This window comes from Pogona vitticeps, chromosome 8 (assembly GCF_051106095.1).
Source record: "Pogona vitticeps strain Pit_001003342236 chromosome 8, PviZW2.1, whole genome shotgun sequence".
Taxonomy (NCBI): domain Eukaryota; kingdom Metazoa; phylum Chordata; class Lepidosauria; order Squamata; family Agamidae; genus Pogona; species Pogona vitticeps.
The window spans coordinates 23,943,451-23,962,424 of record NC_135790.1 but is presented as its reverse complement, the minus strand read 5'-3'; the positions used below and the strand labels follow the sequence as shown (position 1 = coordinate 23,962,424).

Genomic DNA, 18,974 nt, shown 5'->3' with positions numbered 1-18,974 from the left:
AAGTAGGAACAAATCAGCTGAGATCTCTCTCCAGACATCCTGGCCTGTCCTTCTGGCTCTGCTTGGCAACTGGTTTTCCTGCCAGCCAGCTTCTGAAAGAGGTTGGCAGGCAAACTGTTTAACCAAGTGTTTCCATTTTTGTACTTCTTGTCCTTTTTGTTAGGGATGAAAAATGCTTGCTATATTCCCTCTTTTCATTTAGGCTGTATGGACATGAGAAGAAGCCTCAGCAGGAAATGATCCAGTCCCCAAATATTCCTCACCCACATTCAAGAGCGAGACATTTGAGTTGTCTGGCCCCCACCCACCTTCTGAAGGCCTCTTTAATTTAGATAAAATGGCTCTGGCTTCCTTTCCCTTCAGGGAACAAAGCACACAAGGATACAGCAGGTACAGAAAGACTGGCTGAGGGTTAAGAAGGATACAAACAACCCATCTAGGGCTTCAAGCTCTTAAACAATATAATAGCCTTCCCAGTTTTGAGCAATAGGCACGGTTGAATTGTGCCGTTTCATACCAAAATGGGCAGCAAGGTTTTTTTTTTTGGAGGATGGCACAAAATGGACGATTGTGCACAACCGTGGGCATTTTGATACGAAACATCGTGCCAGCATGAGTGTGCTGTCAAACGCACCAAGAAATCCCTTGTATTTTCACCAGGGGGAATTTAGCTCTTGCCGTTGTTTGCAGAGGAGAAGAGAAGCAAGAATTTACATTGCTTCTCATCCAAAGCATCTTTCAGTTCTGGCCATTCCTCTGAGCAACTGCTTCTTTTTCTGGCACTTCCCTGCTGAGGGAAATGGAGACCAGCGCTTTCCCTCCCCCACCTCCCTCCCCCCACCCCAGTTCTCCACTTTTGCGCTCTCTCATCCCTCTAAGTCAGTGAATGCCTTCAAAAGATGAGTTAGACCAGAAGACCGCTTCAGGAGTCTGTCTGATTCCTCTGAGCAGTTTCTAGAAGACCGGTGGGAGGGAAGAGAGGGTAATGCCACCATTTCTAGGCTGTGGAGAGCCAAGTATTTTGTACTTATGGGAAATGCAGTTTTTTCTCAAGAGAAGGCACTTCATTACAATACTGGTTTGACCTGTGGTGGCTTGAGGGGTGGCCGAACGGCACGGCACAACCACAGGATCAAATTCAGAGGTGGGAAGTAGCATGTTATATGTACCATAATTACCTGCATCTAGTTAATTCTGGATTATCATAGAATAGTGAAGTTGGAAGGGGCCTATAAGGCCGTCGGATCCAACCCCCTGCTCCATGCTGGAACCAAAATCAAAGGATATCTGCCAGGGTGGTTGTCTAAGTTTCTCTTGAATGTATTCTCGAAGGCTTTCATGGCTGGGATCTGATGGTTGTTGTGGGTTTCTTGGGCTCTTGGGCTGTGTTCCAAAGAGCCAAAAAAACCCACAACAACCTTCTCTTGAATGCCCCCAGTGTTGAAGCACTCACCAACTCCTGAGGTGGTGGGTTCCATCGTTGTACTGCTCTAACAGTTAGAAAGTTTTTCCTGACATTCTACCAAAATCTTGCTTCCAGCAACTTGAACCCATGGTTGCGTGTCCTGCACTCAGGAATGACTGAGAACAGATCCTGCCCCTTCTCTGTATGACTACCTTTCAAGCATTGAAAAAGTGGATCTGGACGTTGAGTCATGGCAACTGGATTTCTTTCCTATTTCCTTCTTTCAGTCTAAAAAAGCTGCTCGGATGAGTAGCGAAACCTTTCAACCAAATAGGAAAGAAGTCCTGTTGCCAAGACGCAGCTTCCAGATAACTTCACCTGGATGACTGAGGATCTCCACAGATATATTTGAAAGGACTCTCATTTCTCTTTTCAATCTTCTTTTCTCAAAGTTAAAAACATGCCCAGTTCCTTCAGCCTTTCCAGCGACCTAATCATCCTTGTTGCCCTCTTCTGAACTTGTTCCAATTTGTCAGCATCCTTCTTAAAGTGTGGTGTCCAGAACTGAACCCAGATCTCAAGATGAGGCCTAACCAGTGCCAAATAGAGGGGAACTAGTACCTATATTAACTACATTACATTAAAAAAGAACAGTAATGAGTCGTTCCAAAGTTATTTTGAGGGTACACTAAATAATGCCTTCCAGTGTTCTAATTTAAATATTCCAAAGCTACATTTAGAGACTTCTCTTAAGGGGTTTTCAGCTTTATGCTATGCTCTCCTAGTAAGTATCATCCTGTTTTGCATTTTGTATTTCCATCGTTTCAAAGTGTAACAACATAATTGGCCAGCAATTAAGAAAACTGTGGATTCTACACTGGTGGTGGCAACGCAACACATCAAGAAAGGTCAAGATAATAAAAAAAAACGTTTGTAGGTAACACAACGGTGAGCTTGGCAACTGCCAAATACTTAGCAACAGAACAAGCTTTTTTCTTAAACAAATTAATCCAAGCTCTGTTCACACTAAACATTCCTGAGAGCTTCTAATTTTCACAGGCAAAGCTTTTTGTGTCACCTGTAGTGTGCAAATAGATTCACTTCATTTTGTATTTAGCCTTAGAACACAAGCAGACACTTCATTTGCAAGTCTGATTTCTCAGACCTGAAAGTCTTCTGGAATCATGTCTCTAGAACATTGACATTTTAACTGCTAAAGACCCGGCATTCGTAATTCTTGCTTGGCACCTAACATGGTGTTAATTCATACCTACTCTGGATCTCTAGCTGTTGCTTTCACTGCCTTCCGCTTCTCCTTTTGTTAAGCCTGAAGGACATGATGGGAGAGCTTGAGTCTTCAAAATGATATCCAGCGTCGGTGGGGACAGATACTGGGGAAAAGTGAAGGCAACGAAAAGTGAAGGCTATTGGAAAAGAAGAAGTGGTCTTATTTGGAATCAAAGTTAAGGTTTTGATCTAGCAACTGAAGCTGAAGACTGAGGAGAGTGTTTCCTAGGCAAGCTACTACCACCAAATGTTATTACTTGTCATCAAGTCACTTTCAATGTATGACAATCCCAATAAGGTCTGCAAAGTATGGGAGATATTCAACAGTGGTTTACCACAATCACTGCCGACCCCGTGTATTTTCATGGCCTCGCAAGGATTTGAACCTGAATCTCCTGAGCCCTAACCCAACACGCTATCCATTACACCACACCGGATCTCACCATTACACTGGATCTCATGTACATATGTACCAGTTCAGGAGGGAGTGGTGAAGGGCTTTTGTTCCAGATTGTGGAGAATGGGCAAGTTCACATGAAACCTACATAGGGCCCCAGGACACACAAAACCCAAGGTATGATCCACGGCTGAAGGGTCAGACCGTTCACTTAGAAACTTGAGAGGGAATGTTTTTGCTCAAAGAAAAGGAACGGTGAGGAAAAGACTTTAACATTTGTTCAGGCTACACCGAGGGCGAGATCAGAACAGTTGCAAGAAAGAATAAGCACTGGAAAGAGCTAGAAAAAAAGATGGTGCAGGGGGAGGGGGGGGGAATCTGACTTTTTCCAAATGAATAGGTCTATAGGCTGATTTTCCATTCGTCTTTTGGGAATAATTCTTTCAAATGGAGGCATGACCATGTCAACTGGTGTTTTGCAACCCCAGAAAAGACACGTCTTTGTAATTCTTTTAGCTATCTCTTTGGTAATTGGAGGTGTCATCACCATCACCATCATCATCCTAATTATCACTATGATTATGTCTTCTAAGACAAATATTTCTCTGTTTTTCAATTACAAAATTATTATTAAGAGTTCCAAAAGTGTATTATTATTGTTGTTGTTGTTGTTGTTGTTGTTGTTGTTGTTGTTGTTGTTGGTAGTAGTAGTAGTAGTAGTAGTAGTAGTAGTAGTAGTAGTAGTAGTAGACGACAATGTTTACTTCCTAGATCTATCTTGCCTGCAAAATATGAAGGGAAACAATAATACTGGCTTTTTATTCGGACGTTCAACCAAAAAAAGCTCTCCAGATGGCCTGTAAAAGAGGGAATAAGATGGTCCCTGATAAGAATTTAAAATGTAAGGCATGGCATGAAAGGAATAAGGGATGTGGTGAGAGAAGGAATAAAATAAGCTCAGTCCATATTTGCTGGAAGGGGGTACATGATTTAGGTGTACCGGCCTGCTCATCTTCCTCTTTTGTAACACCGCCCCATGTTTCTGAGCTCTGCTTTGCCAAATAATCTTCATCCCGTGGATTACGAATGATGCTGATGGTAAAGATTGCTGCCAAAATCTATATACCATGATCAACGTACCGGCCATTTTCCAGAGTACAAGAGGGCAAGTTTCTTCCTGAAATATTTGGAATTTAAAAACTGGCCTAGGGGAAACAATAGATGAAAACGAGGGAGGTGTAAGAAGGGTAAACAGCAAGAAAGACTCCATGATAGATGAACACATTGCTTCAGATAGCAGAATTAAGATTGCGGAATTCAGGTTGCAGAATTCAAAAATGTGATGGCATAGAGCTGTCCAGTCAGTCAGGTTACAGAAAACTTCGCAACTTGTTCTGTCCCCTTTTGGCACCATTTCCTGCTCATGGCTTCAGCTTCCCCGGCTTGCTTTCCTGTGCCCCCTTTCCTTCCTTCCCCAAACCAAGAGAGGGTTACTCTCTGTGAACGACCTCACCAAGATGACCTTCTCTTTCCTTTTCTCTCCGATGCGATGCCACAGACGATGGTGGGGACGCCCGTCGCGACTTCTCCCAGGGCTCCGACTCCAAGGAGTATTGCCTCTCAGACCGGGATATTGTGGAGGTGGTTAGGACAGAATACGTCTACACCCGCCCGCCTCCTTGGTCGGACGCTTTGCCCACCATCCACGTCATCACACCCACCTACAGCCGACCGGTCCAAAAAGCGGAGCTGACTCGGCTCGCCAACACTTTTTTGCACGTCCCGAACCTGCACTGGATCCTGGTGGAGGATTCCCAGCGACGGACTCCTCTTGTCACGCGGCTCTTGAGGGACACGGGGCTGAACTACACCCACCTCAACGTGGAGACCCCACGCAACTACAAGCTAAGGGGGGACATGAGAGACCCAAGGATTCCCCGGGGGACCATGCAAAGGAATCTGGCTTTAAGGTGGCTGCGGGAGACGTTTAACAAGAACAACAGCCAACCGGGAGTGGTTTACTTTGCCGACGATGACAACACCTACAGCCTGGAGCTGTTTGAGGAGGTAAGAGGCTGACAGGGTGGCCCAGCTGGACAGGTTAGGTTCTTGCTCTTGATCCTCAATGGTGCAGACCCTCCTGATGTAAAACCTCAGTGGCCCTCTCCAGCGACATGACTGGCATCTGTCAAATGTATGAGACAGAATAGAGGAAAAGTGGGTGAGACGCTCAGTGCAAACGGTCGCTGCATCGGCAGCTTCCCATCCCCTCCGATTTCAGAGCTCTACCGGAAGATCTCGGGTGAGGTCACACTGAATGACGCCCGGTGATGTCACAGAGGTTGGGTTCTGGTGATGCGACAGATGGGAGACTTTTGTGATGTCGCCCTGAGGTCCCTTGTTATTGCAAAAGAAGACCTGTGCTTTGTGCAGGGGGAAGAAAAGCTCAGGAGTCCATATAAAAATGCTGTAACATCTGCTTTGTTGGCACCAACAGCAGTATATCTGAAATGTTTTGATTAGAGATGGGCCCGAACTGGAAAAATGACAAATCCAGGCGGTTCATGGTTTGTGGCTGCTCACAAACCATCCACAAATACTGGGAAAATAAACTAGTTCGTGGTTCGCTTTTTTTTTTGTTGTTATTTGTGGTTCGGGGAGGGGAACTTAAGACCTCTATCCCCTCTGCTACCCATCTACTCCCTTTCCTCTTTGTGCTACGCTGCTGCCATCTTTAGAGACAGTGGCTTGACTTCCCTTCCAGGAACCGACCCTGCCGTCTCTGTGCAGGAGCAGGCCTATGAGCGGGGAAAAAAGGTTCAGCATTTCGTTTTGGCCAAACAGGATCCCCAAACTGAACTACGAATCTAACCCATTTGTTTTCCAGTTGTTCATTGGGCTCAGGCCCCTCTTGAGTTTTGATCTAACATTTCAACTTTTGTGCATCACTCTGCAAAGGAAATATTTTTTGAGTGCCTAACCTTAGCCTTCTGTAATCCAGAACAGCCTTGTTTGAAGGACTGTTTGATGCTTGACAAAAATCATCTATACCCAACAATGACCCTGTACAATGAAACTAAATCATGCCATGTTAGTGCTGGGTTAATGTTTGGTCCCTTGGTGTTTTTATTGCCCTGTATGATAATGGGGCCACTGTTTCAGCTTCCTCCAGAATTTCCTAGGCAGCATCCCCCCAAAAAAGGTAATGTCTCCCAATATTTCAATAGAGTACTTTCTATCCTGGAAAAGATAGGCAGAGCCCTCGGGATGGTCTAGCTGGCAAAGGAGGCAGAAGAAGAGAAACGAGTTCCTGTCTATGGCCATCGTAAAAAGTAATAAGAATAACCAACATGAAATTGCCCCGAGGGACAGTTTCAGTTCATTGGCAGCCCCAAGGACAAAGATCATAAAAGGAATGTAGGTATTAAACTTGTCGGGTGAAACAGAGCATCATTGGGCTGCTGTTTATTTCCAAAGGATGAATCAACATGAGTCCATTTCAGCAGGATTCCGACAAAAGGAAGCTGAGGTTTATTGTGCAAATCGAATGAACAAGAAAACAAAACTGGTTATTTCTGTAGGACAGTGGGTAACGTCATGAGTTGTTGGTTTTCTCCTTTTTCTTTTTCCAAATAATACCCAGCATTCTGTATCCCTGGCCTCTCGGCGCCCTCTGAGCTAAGCTTCATTAGCTGGAAGAGGATGTGATTTCTCCGCAATCATAAGCTGTTCTGAGCTTTCCCTGCTGTGATGTAAAGTATTTTGGAAAGGTTTGGTCTGGAATGGGTCCTTAAGATCCATTAGATTTACATAAGACTTGCTCCTGCTAGGAGTGCAAAGGGGGTGTTGATGTGGATAAATACAGCTGCTTCCACTCTTCTTTGGGAAGGTCCAGAGCTTAGATGCTCGCTGGTAACTGGCTGGATAGCTCAGTGAGTTAAGCATCTGGCTGCAGAGTCAAAGGTTGGGGGGTTCAGTTCCTCCACTGTGCCTCCTGGGGAAAGAACTAGTTCATGTAGCCTTGGGCAAGCAGCACAGTCTTGAGGCACTCCTAGAAGCAGCGATTGGGAAACCAGGTCTGAGTACTCTCTACCTAGAAAATGTAGGAAGTCTTGATGGCTCATAATTTATTTGTTTATTTATTTATTTTTTGGACTTATATACCGCCCCATAGCGCTACAAACACTCTCCGGGCGGTTTACAATTTTAATTATACAGGCTACACATTGCCCCCCCAGCAAGCTGGGTACTCATTTTACCGACATCGGAAGGATGGAAGGCCGAGTTAACCTTGAGCCGGCTACCTGGGATTTGAACCCCAGGTCGTGAGCACAGTTTTTTTAGCTGCAGTACAGCGTTTTAACCACTGCGCCACGAGGCTCTTCTTGCAATATGTGCGGGTAGATTTTCCAAACTGTAGCCCAGAAAATTTCCCAAGTTCTGGGGTCATGATAAACAAGTCAGAATCTATCTTTGCACCCCTGGAATGCACGTCGAAGGTGACAGTGATTTTCTTTTGGGGGAGAGAAAAAAAGTAGTTTCTGGAGGCAAACACAGCAGGATTCCCACCCACTTCTGTGCCTCAAATCATCCCTCCTCTGCATACTACTGCAGTTAAAGGATATTAACTCTGATTCATTACCAGCTGTAAGTGGAGGCCTTTTTTTTAAGAGCACAGAAATGACACACTCACTCCCCAGAGGATTTACAAATGAAACCGTTTGCCACGAAACGTGATGCTAATTAATTTAAATGCAAGCACATAAAAAATTATCCCTTGCCCGAGCCTGAGCTACATAAAATTGGCAAAAAAAACACAAAACCAGCCGACAAGGGAGGGCACAAGAGAGGAAAGTGATGGAAGAAGAAAGTGACAGATAGGTTTGTAACGGGCCACGATCCAACTCTGGGCGAAGCGACAAGAACCGGGACAGAGGCTTTAATTCACAGGACGGGGAAAGGAGCACCCGCTCTTTCAGATGAGTCCAGATCTTGAGCTTTTCTCGTGCCGTCAGAGAAACAGAGCTTCGGTACATGCGCGCTGAGCAGGCTCTCTGGGATGGGGTGGACATTGCTCTGCGCGAGTGACATGCTCCATGTAAGGTCATGTGGCTGCTTTAATTCTAGGGGAGCACACAAGACTCAAGGAAGGCAGCGTGGACTGCAGATTGTAGTCTCTTGCTGAGATTGCCAGCTTTAATTGACCTGAAAAAGCAAACAGAGGAGCTGACCCACTTATTTCGTGCTCCAGGGCAGTCGTTCCCAACCGTGGGTAAGCCAAGTGTTTTTTTGGACTGCAACTCCCAGAGTTCTTCACCACTATCTGTGTTAGCTGGGGTTTCTGGGAACTGCAGTCCAGGAATACCTGGGTTACCCAAGGTTGGGACCCATTGCACTAGTATCATTCATTTAACTTAGAATTATACGTATTTAACTTGTGGAACTCTCCACCACAAGATGTAGTGATTGCTTCCAACTTGGGCATCTTAAAAATGCAAATGCAGTGAATTCATGGAGGAGAGAGCTATTGGTGACAATTAGTCAAGATGGCTTTGTATTTCCTTTGGATATTATTTGCTGAGGTAAGCCAAAAGTGAGAGTACAATTGCACCCTTCTCTTGCTAGTGATGTTTCTGTGGGCATCTGGTTGACCACTGTGAAAACAGTGAACCCACTGAACCAGATGTGCCTTCAGTCTGATCCAGAAGGGCTCTACTTATTTTTGTCCCATTACTTTTTTTTAAAGGTCCACCCCTTAAAATATACCAGAGGGAATTGCCTCCTGGGGAATGTCTGCAAGAATCAAGCGCAGTGACAGGGGTGGAAGAGTCAATGCCTGGCTCAAGTTCCCATAGCTTTCAGGGTCGTAGTGAAGCCCATATGGGGTAAATGCCCTTAGATTGCATCCCTATAGGTGTCTACTCAGAAGTACGACTCACTTTCCGTGGAGCTTACTCCCAAATAAGTGGGTTTAGGAGAGCTTTCCCCTCAGGTGTGCGTGGTATAAAAATCAAAGCACTGAAAGGTTTCATTTGTTTGTATGTGTGCTGTATTATATCTCAGTACAGCTTAGTGAAAATGTATTGTGTGTCATTCACAATATTTATCAAATGCTATTGTGCTCAAGACCTTCCAGACGGAGCAACCCTCCGTCCCTCATTCCTTCTCTCCCTTCCCATCGGCAGTTGACGTCAGTTGGCCTTACATACTTCTCTCTCTCTCTCTCTCTCTGTGTGTGTGTGTGTGTGTGTGTAGTTGTGTATGTCACAGAGGTTCCTCTGGGTCACTATGTGCATATGAACCTGTCCACAGATATAGGGAAATATGTATCTCAGAATAATGAGGGAGATCAAGTTGACATATTTGTTTGGCTGGTAGAGGTAATAGGAAAAAAAATCTAACTGAATATGTTGTGTACAGAAAATCAAGAGCCATCATTAAAATAACCAAATGCATACACAATTAAAGCTTCCCCCCCCCCCCACATGCAGGGTTCAATGCAGAGGCAGAAAAGGAAGCCCTTTCATTTTGGAACCTAGGGAAGTAATACACTCAATCTGACAGTTGATTAATACCGCCCTGTCGCCTGTACTGCTTACCAGTGGCTTTATTCAAAACTAAGTGCAAACATAACATAGATAGTTGCCTTATACCGAATCAGTCTCTTGGTCCTTCTGATCATGTATTGACAACTCCGATTGGCCTGGAGCGTGCCAAATTGTCCTAGCCCTGCCTGAAGATACTGGTATGAACTGGCGGCCTCCCATTTCATGGCAGGTGTGGGCAGTTGGGAAATGTTCTCCAGTCCCCAGTTGATGCGGTATATGCATCGGACGTGGAAGCTCAAATCACACCCCACCCTCAATCCCAGGGGGATTTTCTTTAGCTATGTTTTGCTCCCGCTTCTGCTTGCACAAGCAATTGCACAAATAGTTGCACAAGGACAGCATGATTAAAGACCCTTTGCAAAGGGATCCGGCTGCGTTGTTTTCTGGGGCTTCTCCTCTGCCTGTAGGCTTCCTCCAGGAGGACTGGATGCCAGCAGGGTCTCTCTCGGCAGTAGCGAAAGTGCAAGGTCGCCATTTCGCTCCTTTCCCCCCTCACTGCCTCCCTCTGGGCAGCTCTTAGCGAGCGCGTATAATGCAGGAGGGCAACCGCTTCGGACCCCTCCAGGGTGTCTTGCTGTAATTAGCAGAGACGAAGGGAAAGACAAGCCGGGAGAGTTCAGGTCTGAGAGGCTAGCTGAGCAGCAAAGGTGGAGAGAGAACTCCTGCTGGTGGCCTTCTCATGTGCCCTGAAGATCAGAGAGGTGTTCTGCGAACCCGCACTGAATTTCACAGAGCTGCCTGTGGTGCATCTGAAATGTTACACCTTAAATGCAGGTGCCCTCCCCTCTCTTTTTAAAATCTGCAGTCTTTTAAGTCTTTCTTCTAAGTGGCTAGTCCACCTGGAGGAGTGTTGATGGAAAGAATCTGAGCTGATTTCACACCTCATGGCTGGTCCTGGGGTTTTGGCCTGCTGGAGTGCCGTACAGCAGTGGTCCCCAACCTTGGGCCTCCAGATGTTCTTGGACGACAACTCCCAGAAGCCTTCACCACCATCTCTGCTGGCTAGGATTTCTGGGAGTTGAAGTCCAAGAACATCTGGAGGCCCAAGGTTGGGGACCACTGCCGTACAGCGTCGTGCAGTGGATAGGGGTCAGGAGATCCCAACTAGAGCAAATCAACTGGATTTACCTATGTGTTGACCTGTCATTCAGTAACCGGTTAAATAGATCTGGTGAGGGCGAGTAATTAGATTTAGGCCAAGGTGCATATTTCAAGAGTGCTTCGGGGAAGGACTGGGGAGCCCTGTTATCTGAGTTTGCTGTTGGAGGAACAAGTTGACTTGAGATGATAGATCAGTGGTTCTTAACCTTTGTTACTCGGATGTTTTTGAACTGCAACTCCCAGAAACCCCAGCCAGCAGTTGGTGGTGAAAGCTTCTGGGAGTTGCAGTCCAAAACTCCTGAGTAACCCAAGGTTAAGAACCAGTGTGATAGATGATGTTGCGTTTCATTCAAACCCAATCTGCATTTGGAAGGAGGTGCTTACCAATGAAACTCTGTTGTTCCAGCTTCCCTAAGGTAGAAGTGGAGAGCCTTGTGCCCTGTCCAACTATGGACCAGCTGCTGGATGCTCCTACTTCTGTCATAAAGATGCCCTTTGACTGTGCTGTTGCTCTCTCTCTGTCTGCAGATGCGAACCACCAGGAAAGTGTCCGTGTGGCCGGTGGCCTTTGTGGGAGGTTTGCGCTACGAATCGCCCAAAGTAAACGCGGCTGGGAAGGTGTACGGCTGGAAGACCGTCTTCGATCCTCACCGCCCTTTCGCCATCGACATGGCAGGCTTCGCAGTAAACCTCAGGCTCATCCTCCAGCGACCTCAGGCGTACTTCAAATTACGAGGGGTCAAGGGCGGCTATCAGGAGAGCAGCTTGCTCCGGGAGCTGGTCACGCTGAACGACCTTGAGCCCAAAGCTGCCAATTGCACTAAGGTACGGTTTTCGTGGGATGGGCAAGAAGAAATGTTGCGTTCCTTCTACAAAACGACTTGTAGCCTTTTAGGAATCAGGTGCGTCAGGTAAACGGATTGTATCCTTTTGAAGAGGCAGACAGAGGTTTGCATCTGTGTGTATCTGTGCTTTGCTTCTGAAAGGGAAAGGATATACATTTTGTGCAGTGGCAGTTTGCACAAATTTCAGAAGCCTTAATGAGAAAAAAAAGGGGGGTTCCTTGCCTCACTCTTTCCATGGGCAACCCAGGCCAATGCCTAATACTGACGAAGAATCCCAAAACATCACCATTCCTCAGAAGGATGTTACCCCCCAGCTCTCTGTTCTTGGCAACTGAGCAAAAGGCTAATCCTATTAACGCCAATATTCTTCAACTAAAAGACAGTTTGTTTGCCCAGCCTTCTGGAGGCAGCTAAAGAGGTAATCTTGCACAGTGCATCATGTCTTCATTTTGGACCCTGTGAGACGAGAGGATCCCTCGTCCACACGCACGCACACACACACACACACACAGTATCAGAAGGCTGGCAAACTATAAATTCTGCCCCACATGGGCTAACAAAGAGGACCACTTCCTGGCTTTCACAAGCAAAATCTGCTGTTTGTAGCTAGCCGGGCTTCTGTTCAGGAAGGCATGAAATGGGATCGATTAAACATGCAGTTCATTGTCATAGCAACCAGGCGAGAGGCCTGTCAAGGTGAGGGGAATCAAGAGGAAGGGTTGATGGGGAGCAGCCGAGAGTCGCTCCCAAAGGGCTGCTGTGTGTCCACAGCAGACGTGAAGATCTGGATAAGGAGAAACCTTTAGCCCCTGTGCATATACCTTAGCGTAGACCTTGTGGACTTTAGCCAAGGAGGCCATGCACCTGCTTGGTAAGGAACAAAATTTGCTGATCTGTTATCTAATATATTCTTTCTCCCTCTCTCTCCTCCTGCACACATACATGCATGCGCGGAGCAAGCACAGAGGTTTTTTTTTTAAAAAAAAAAAAAAAACTTGTCCAAAACATAATCCATATCGCTCCCTGTTATGTATGAAGCTATTAACTTCAACTCCTTTTCTCCATCTTTTCTCCAGATTCTCGTCTGGCACACAAGGACGGAGAAGCCAGTCCTGGTGAACGAGGGGAAGAAAGGTTTCACAGATCCCAATGTGGAAATCTGACATCACACTACAAAAAAAAAACCCAGAGCAAGTATTAACAGGTATGATTGTATAGCAAAAATGTCATGGGTCTAGTTGCCCTGGTAGCTTTAAAGGAAACCTAACCCAAATCCATGTCATATCTCTCACAGAGCCATGGATCTTAAGGACCTTGTGTGCTTAACACGAATAACAAACACACTCCTTGTCTTCAGACTTCACACTTAATTAGTTTAATGGCACACACACACAGGAACCTACATTTTCCCTAAGTGTGCACCACAGACTCTCCCTATCCCTTCCTCCTGCCACAAAGCTAAGGAGGGTTGCTAAGTTTTTGCTTCTCTTATTAGATTAACCAGATCTTGTACCGTTGCCTGTACTGGCAACTGTGGGTTATCTCAAACACAGTTAAACAAGCCAACTTCATAACTGGTTTTTGAAGTGGGCTTGTTTGAAGATAACCATAGCTAAAATCACATCATTCCACCAAAGGGCTTTTGGCCAACGGGATCAATTTTTACAATTGGCATTTGGAGGAAATCGGATCGGCTTTTGAAACAATGTTTTCGATTGGTTTTTCAAAATAATTGTAATCTATTGTAAGAGCCCTGCTAAGCAGAGAAGCAGTAACAAACAAATGCTGTTTTGCTTGTCATGTGGTGCCAAGTTGCCTGAGATGTATGGCAACCCTATGAATAAGTGATTTCCAAACCGTCCTATCGTTAGCAGCCCAGCTCACCCCTTGCAAACTCAAGTCATGGCTTCCTTTATTGAATCAATCAATCTTCTATTTGATCTCCCTCTTCTCCTACTGCCAACTTTTCAACAAATGCTGTACATACATACATACATACATACATACATACATACATACATACATACATACATACATACATACATACATACATACATACATACATACATACATACATACATACATACAGACAGACAGACAGACAGACAGACAGACAAGACGAGACAGATGGACAGACATAGTGTGCTATTAAGGCAATTCTGTATGCCTTACGGCAACCCCTTTTAGGGTTTTCCAGGTAGAGAATATTCAGACGTTGCCCTTCTTTTGGGGGCATACATAAAACTAATCAGTGTTTCTATTAAGAGAAGATAGCAAGTTGCAGTTGATAAAACACGAGCAATACAAGTCCTCCATTTCTTGCCTGCCAGAGGGAGAATGAATGATGGAGCATTGTGATGTCATGATACAGGTTGTGATGTCATGATATATGATACAGAAGAGAGCAACAGAATGAGGGACATGGCTACATTTTCTTCCACATGTCTCAGTTAACATGTACAGCTGGCCAGGGATTCATTGTCATGAATACCTGGACTCATGCTGATAAAAACAGGGTTGGATTTCGAAAGCCAAAGGGTGGCTTCGTCCAACAAACACCTGACTTTCAAGGCTATGTTTTATTTTGCAGTGTATTCCTTCTCGTGGAGTCCTCGAGCCGGCCAACCGGGTCTCCAGGCTATCGTCTGGATACATTAAACCAATTGAGAGCAACTGAGCCGAATCATCAAACCTACCAGACCGCTCAAGGCTCTCCTGCGCTTCCTCGTAAAACTCTTGAATGAAGAAGGAAGGATACACACTTGGGACCTTTGGAGACAAACCAGTTATTTAAGGGAGGGAAAAGCCAAGAGGAAAAACAAATAAAAGCACAGAACCAGTGGAGTTGGGATCCCTTTTGCACTGAGATGCAGAGGCCAGTGGGGATGCTGCAGGTGGGAAGGTCTGAATGATGGACGTGGAAGGAAGTGTGCTTGAAAAGTACCGTCCAGGAGCTGAGAAGCAGCCCAAGGGACGGGCTTCTGCAAGATGTTAATAAGGACAAAGGTCACCATTTTGACCAGGGACGGATTGCACCGTGCACATCCTCCACCCGCTCCTCCGTCTTCACCCAAGCAGGAATGGAACTTACTTGGACACAACCATACAAAGCAGCATTGAGAGGAGGGTGGTGCCTTTGGCTGTGGCACTCTTGCTGTTGAAATTTATGCCGTTAAAAGATGGTCAGATTTGGGCAAGGCATAGGAAGGATGGTAGGGGTGGAAGACTGCCAGTTGTAAACTAGCGCATGCCCAATGTTACCCCCGCTTTCCTGAAATCCATACCTCTTCCATCAGCTCTAGGGAACTGGGTTGTATCTTGCGTTCTGTTTAATGTGACCAAACCCACATGACAGGTTTTCTCACCAGGGCTCCGTATTCTGTGGATCGGGACATGATATTTCTGAACCAGCCTGATCCCAGTGGCACCGATCCTTCAAGGCATCAGGCTTCTACAACCTAAGTGCCAGTCTCAACTTATACGAAGACTTGCGAGATGACCTACCATGCTCAGCGCCAAGCAATGCTGCAAAAGATCTCATTCTCCCGGGGATGAACACACTCCCATTGGGGCCCTCGAGAAAATGTCCAGAGAAATAAGAGAAGGAAACCGGAAAAAAAAAGGGCAGCAGCAATCTTGCTTCTCTCATGGAGTGAGTCCAGAATTGATTTCAGAAGCATGTCTCCGGCCTCAAGATGGGCTTGTAACTTTGGGATGCTGTTCATGGGACTACTGAAGGCCAATGAGGGGGGTTAGGGTCAAAGCCAGAGATTGTGATTCACAAGTCATCAAGGCGCTATTATCAAAGCCTAGAGCAATCTCTGGCTAGGATTATGATCTGCCAGCAAATCCGAGGAAGGCTGGGGTGTGTGAGAAAGATGATGCTGGCAGCACCTTTTGAAGCAAACTGCTGTCTTATAGCCGAAGAAGCACACTAGAGGGAAGAAGGTAGCAGCACTCAGATCTGTACCACTCAAATGAGGGGGCGAAATCTTTGTACATCTTGTTTTTAAAAAATCTCCCAGCAAGCTAGCACACCAGGGGATAAGATAGTCAATATCCTCCTTCTCTGCTGTGCTTAATCATAAAGTAATAATCATGTGCCTCCAAGTCAATTCTGACTTAGGGCAACACTTTTCAGGTTTTCCAAGTAGAGAATATTCAGAAGTGGTTGACCCTTCCCCTCTTCTGAGGGTGCCCTGCGATTGTGCAGCTTGCCCAAGGCCACCCAGGCTGGCTCTACTCATAGGAAGCACATTGGGGAACAGAACGCCCAACCTCGGGCTCCACAGCCAGAGACCCAGTGTCTCGTCAGAAAAAAAGTTTTGTTCGAAAGAGTGCTTGGGTACAGAAACCCACCCATATTCTGCCCAGTCCAGTTCTAGCGGTAACATCTGGGTTTCTCCCACCTAATTTTGGATCTTTCAGAAACACTCCCGTGTTACCTTGCTTTGGGGGAAAAATTGGGGGATTTTATAGTGTCTGGAACCCACATGGTCCTTTTCACAGGATGCTGCCTGAGGCATGAAACCACATGGAGATCTTTCGGTGTGGCTCCGGAATGAAAGAGATTTTGGCTGAACCTCTGTAGTTTTGCTCAGGCTTTGCTCAAGCCAGATAAGGGAGAGTTAGGAACACACAGGGTGTTACATTTATGAGGTAGATCCTCCAAAGTCAGACTACTGCAAAATAATAAGACTTTCATATAATTAAGATCAGCAGACTCTCTTACAGATAAACATTTTTAAAAGGATAGGACAAAAGCTATTCCCCCGGTTTCTCTTTATTCCTGCCAAACTGGGGTGTAAATTACACCTGTGGAGAGAAATGATGTCACCAGATGAAGGAAATTTCTGGTCATTAAATACTTCCTTCTTCTGTCTTGCAGCTTGCTCAGCTCACATATAATCAGTTTCATTGTACTGAACTGGGGACGGAAGGAAGACGTCTTTAATTACTGAAAAGTGGCACTGTCATCCAGGGGTGATGTCATCCATTGGTGGAGATTTTTGGCAATTTAAAACTTCTTCCTTCTATCCCACAGCTATCAGATAATGAAAACAATTACTCCTTAGTTAAACAAGCTGAGGGACAAAAGGAGGAAGTCTTTACTGAAAATCTTCCTCCACCCAGAATGTCATCCGTCACCATTCTGCACGCATAATTGATTCTATATTGTTTTGACCAATAATTGCAGGAAAACGTTGAAAACTTGGGAATGTAGGAATTAGCACTGAAAAGAGGCTTATTTGCAAAATAAGCCAACATTTGGGATCACACTGATAGATATGGAGTGAAAAACAAGTCATTTGCTTATAAATGAAAAAAACACATTTGTGTCCTGCTCTTGTTTTGCTTACAGGATGCAGGCTTTGCACTTGGTTACCAGCTTGCACAAAAATGGCAGCGCATGGTCATAAACTAAAAACAGGACATAGGCAAGATTGTATCTCCCAAGCATACAAAATATCTGCACCAAGAAATCTGGAAGGTCATTTCCTAAACACATATTGTTCTAATATTACAATTAGATTATAACTATCTCAGAAAACAATCCGTGATTTCTGTATCTACAGTAGAGATGCATCCAAGTGTCATCCAAAACTACAGATGTATGGATGTGCATACCTCTAATGGTATAAAGTGGTACAGTTTCAAAATAATACTAGCCAGGGACAGCTTTGTCATATGATATACCAGCGGCACAAATTAACATTTCCACCTACCAAGTTGCAGTGGTGTTTCTGCCACCATGAGAGATGCTACAATTTATAGGTGACCCCCCCCCAAAAAAATACTCTCCCAGCTGGAGTCAGGAGAAATAAGATAATCCAAGACAACTCCCCATGTAGAATTAAAATACAGTGGTGCCCCCGCATAGCGGGGTTAACCTTCGCTATGGGGAAACATCGCTATATGGATTTTAAAAAAAAACCATTGGAATGATGTTTAATGCGTTCCAAATGGGCCCAAAACTAAACTACGTGTTGGCTCACAGAAGGCTCTAAGGAAAACTGTCTGCAGCTGAATTTTGTATTTCTGTAGATGCCACCTATGGCAAGTAAATAAATAAAGAGACCAAAGAGAGATCTACCCATTCCAAACGCCCCCTCTAAATTTTCTTTTTAAAAGACTGCCTCTCTAGGTTCTAGTTTTCTTCAGACATCTAATAGACTCCCACTGTATCTTGGCTTTTCTTTAAAAATTGATAATGATTAAGTAAAGCACAATAATATATGCCAGCTAAAGAAAAAGTAATGGAATCCTGTACATGAAAATAAACTTATTTTTTTAATCCTTTAACCGAACTAGCTAAGCTGCATAGACAAGTGTGAAATCAAGTCTTTCTTTGGACGAATGGCAAATCTCTATCGTGCAATATTTAAAGCAACTGTCAACATCATAACAATAACAGACACAACTTTTTATTATTATTATTTTTCATTTATGGCACTATTTATCAAAACAGTTAACTGGAAAAACAACAGGAACAACAACCAGCCTTAAAACCAATAAGGTTCTTCCCACCTTCCCGAAGTATGAAAAAGTGGTGTGAATTTTTTGGTATCCTTCTTTTGCTTTTTTAAAGGGGGGGGGGAATTCTTGGAAACAAATTCAAAATTCAAACGTATGGAATTCTGCCCTCCAGAATATTTTGCATGGGCCTTTAACTCCATTATAAGCAAACGTGAGAAGCCCTTCATCAAATGCCACCCAGACCCAGTTTGTTAAGGAAAATTCAGGGGCATTTATTTAAAAAGACGAGGTTTTTCCGCAAGAGGTGTTCTCCAAGTGCCATCCCCTCCTGTCTACATGCCAGCCTCCTTTATTCACAGCAGTGAATCATGGAGAAACCCAATCAGTCCCCCAGAGCCATGCATCCTAGGCATTTTGGCTTGGGTTGCAGGCGGGCATCAAGCCCCCAGGCCTTTGATGCCGCTATGGTGTGAGCATGGAAAGTGCCATCTCTGAGCCTCAGGCTGCCAGCCACTCATGAAGGCATGTGTGTTGGGGTTGGGTAGCACACGGTCCAGAGGGTGGAGGATGGATTTGTTTTGTGTGAGGTATTTTTCCCCCCTTCATTTTTTTTTACGGCTGCACTGTCTGTTCTCAACTTTTAATTCAACTGTATTTAATTTGTTAAAATAAAAATTCGAGTACAGTTTTTAACGGCCAGGAGCCCCTTGAAATCTCTTACGCCTGGAAGTTGTTACGGTAAGAAAGAAAATGGGGGCAGGCCGGGGTGGAGGAAAATTAATTTCCTGAACGCTGACCTGGGACGGTAGATGATAGGTTTGGGTGCCATATTGAATTCTGGAAAAGGTTGAGTT

General features: G+C 45.0%; 1 protein-coding gene across 1 annotated transcript in view; it reads left to right on the top strand.

The window, feature by feature from the left end:
* The window catches only part of B3GAT1 (beta-1,3-glucuronyltransferase 1), a 53,779-nt gene extending 35,833 nt beyond the window's left edge, over positions 1-17,946 (top strand). The window contains exons 4-7 of the mRNA XM_020792165.3: positions 4,648-5,156; positions 11,327-11,623; positions 12,720-12,847; positions 14,234-17,946. Of these exons, the coding sequence (XP_020647824.3) occupies positions 4,648-5,156; positions 11,327-11,623; positions 12,720-12,806 (893 nt within the window). The 3' untranslated portion in view covers positions 12,807-12,847; positions 14,234-17,946. The remainder of the gene's footprint in view (positions 1-4,647; positions 5,157-11,326; positions 11,624-12,719; positions 12,848-14,233) is intronic.
* Positions 17,947-18,974: the final 1,028 nt, after the last annotated feature.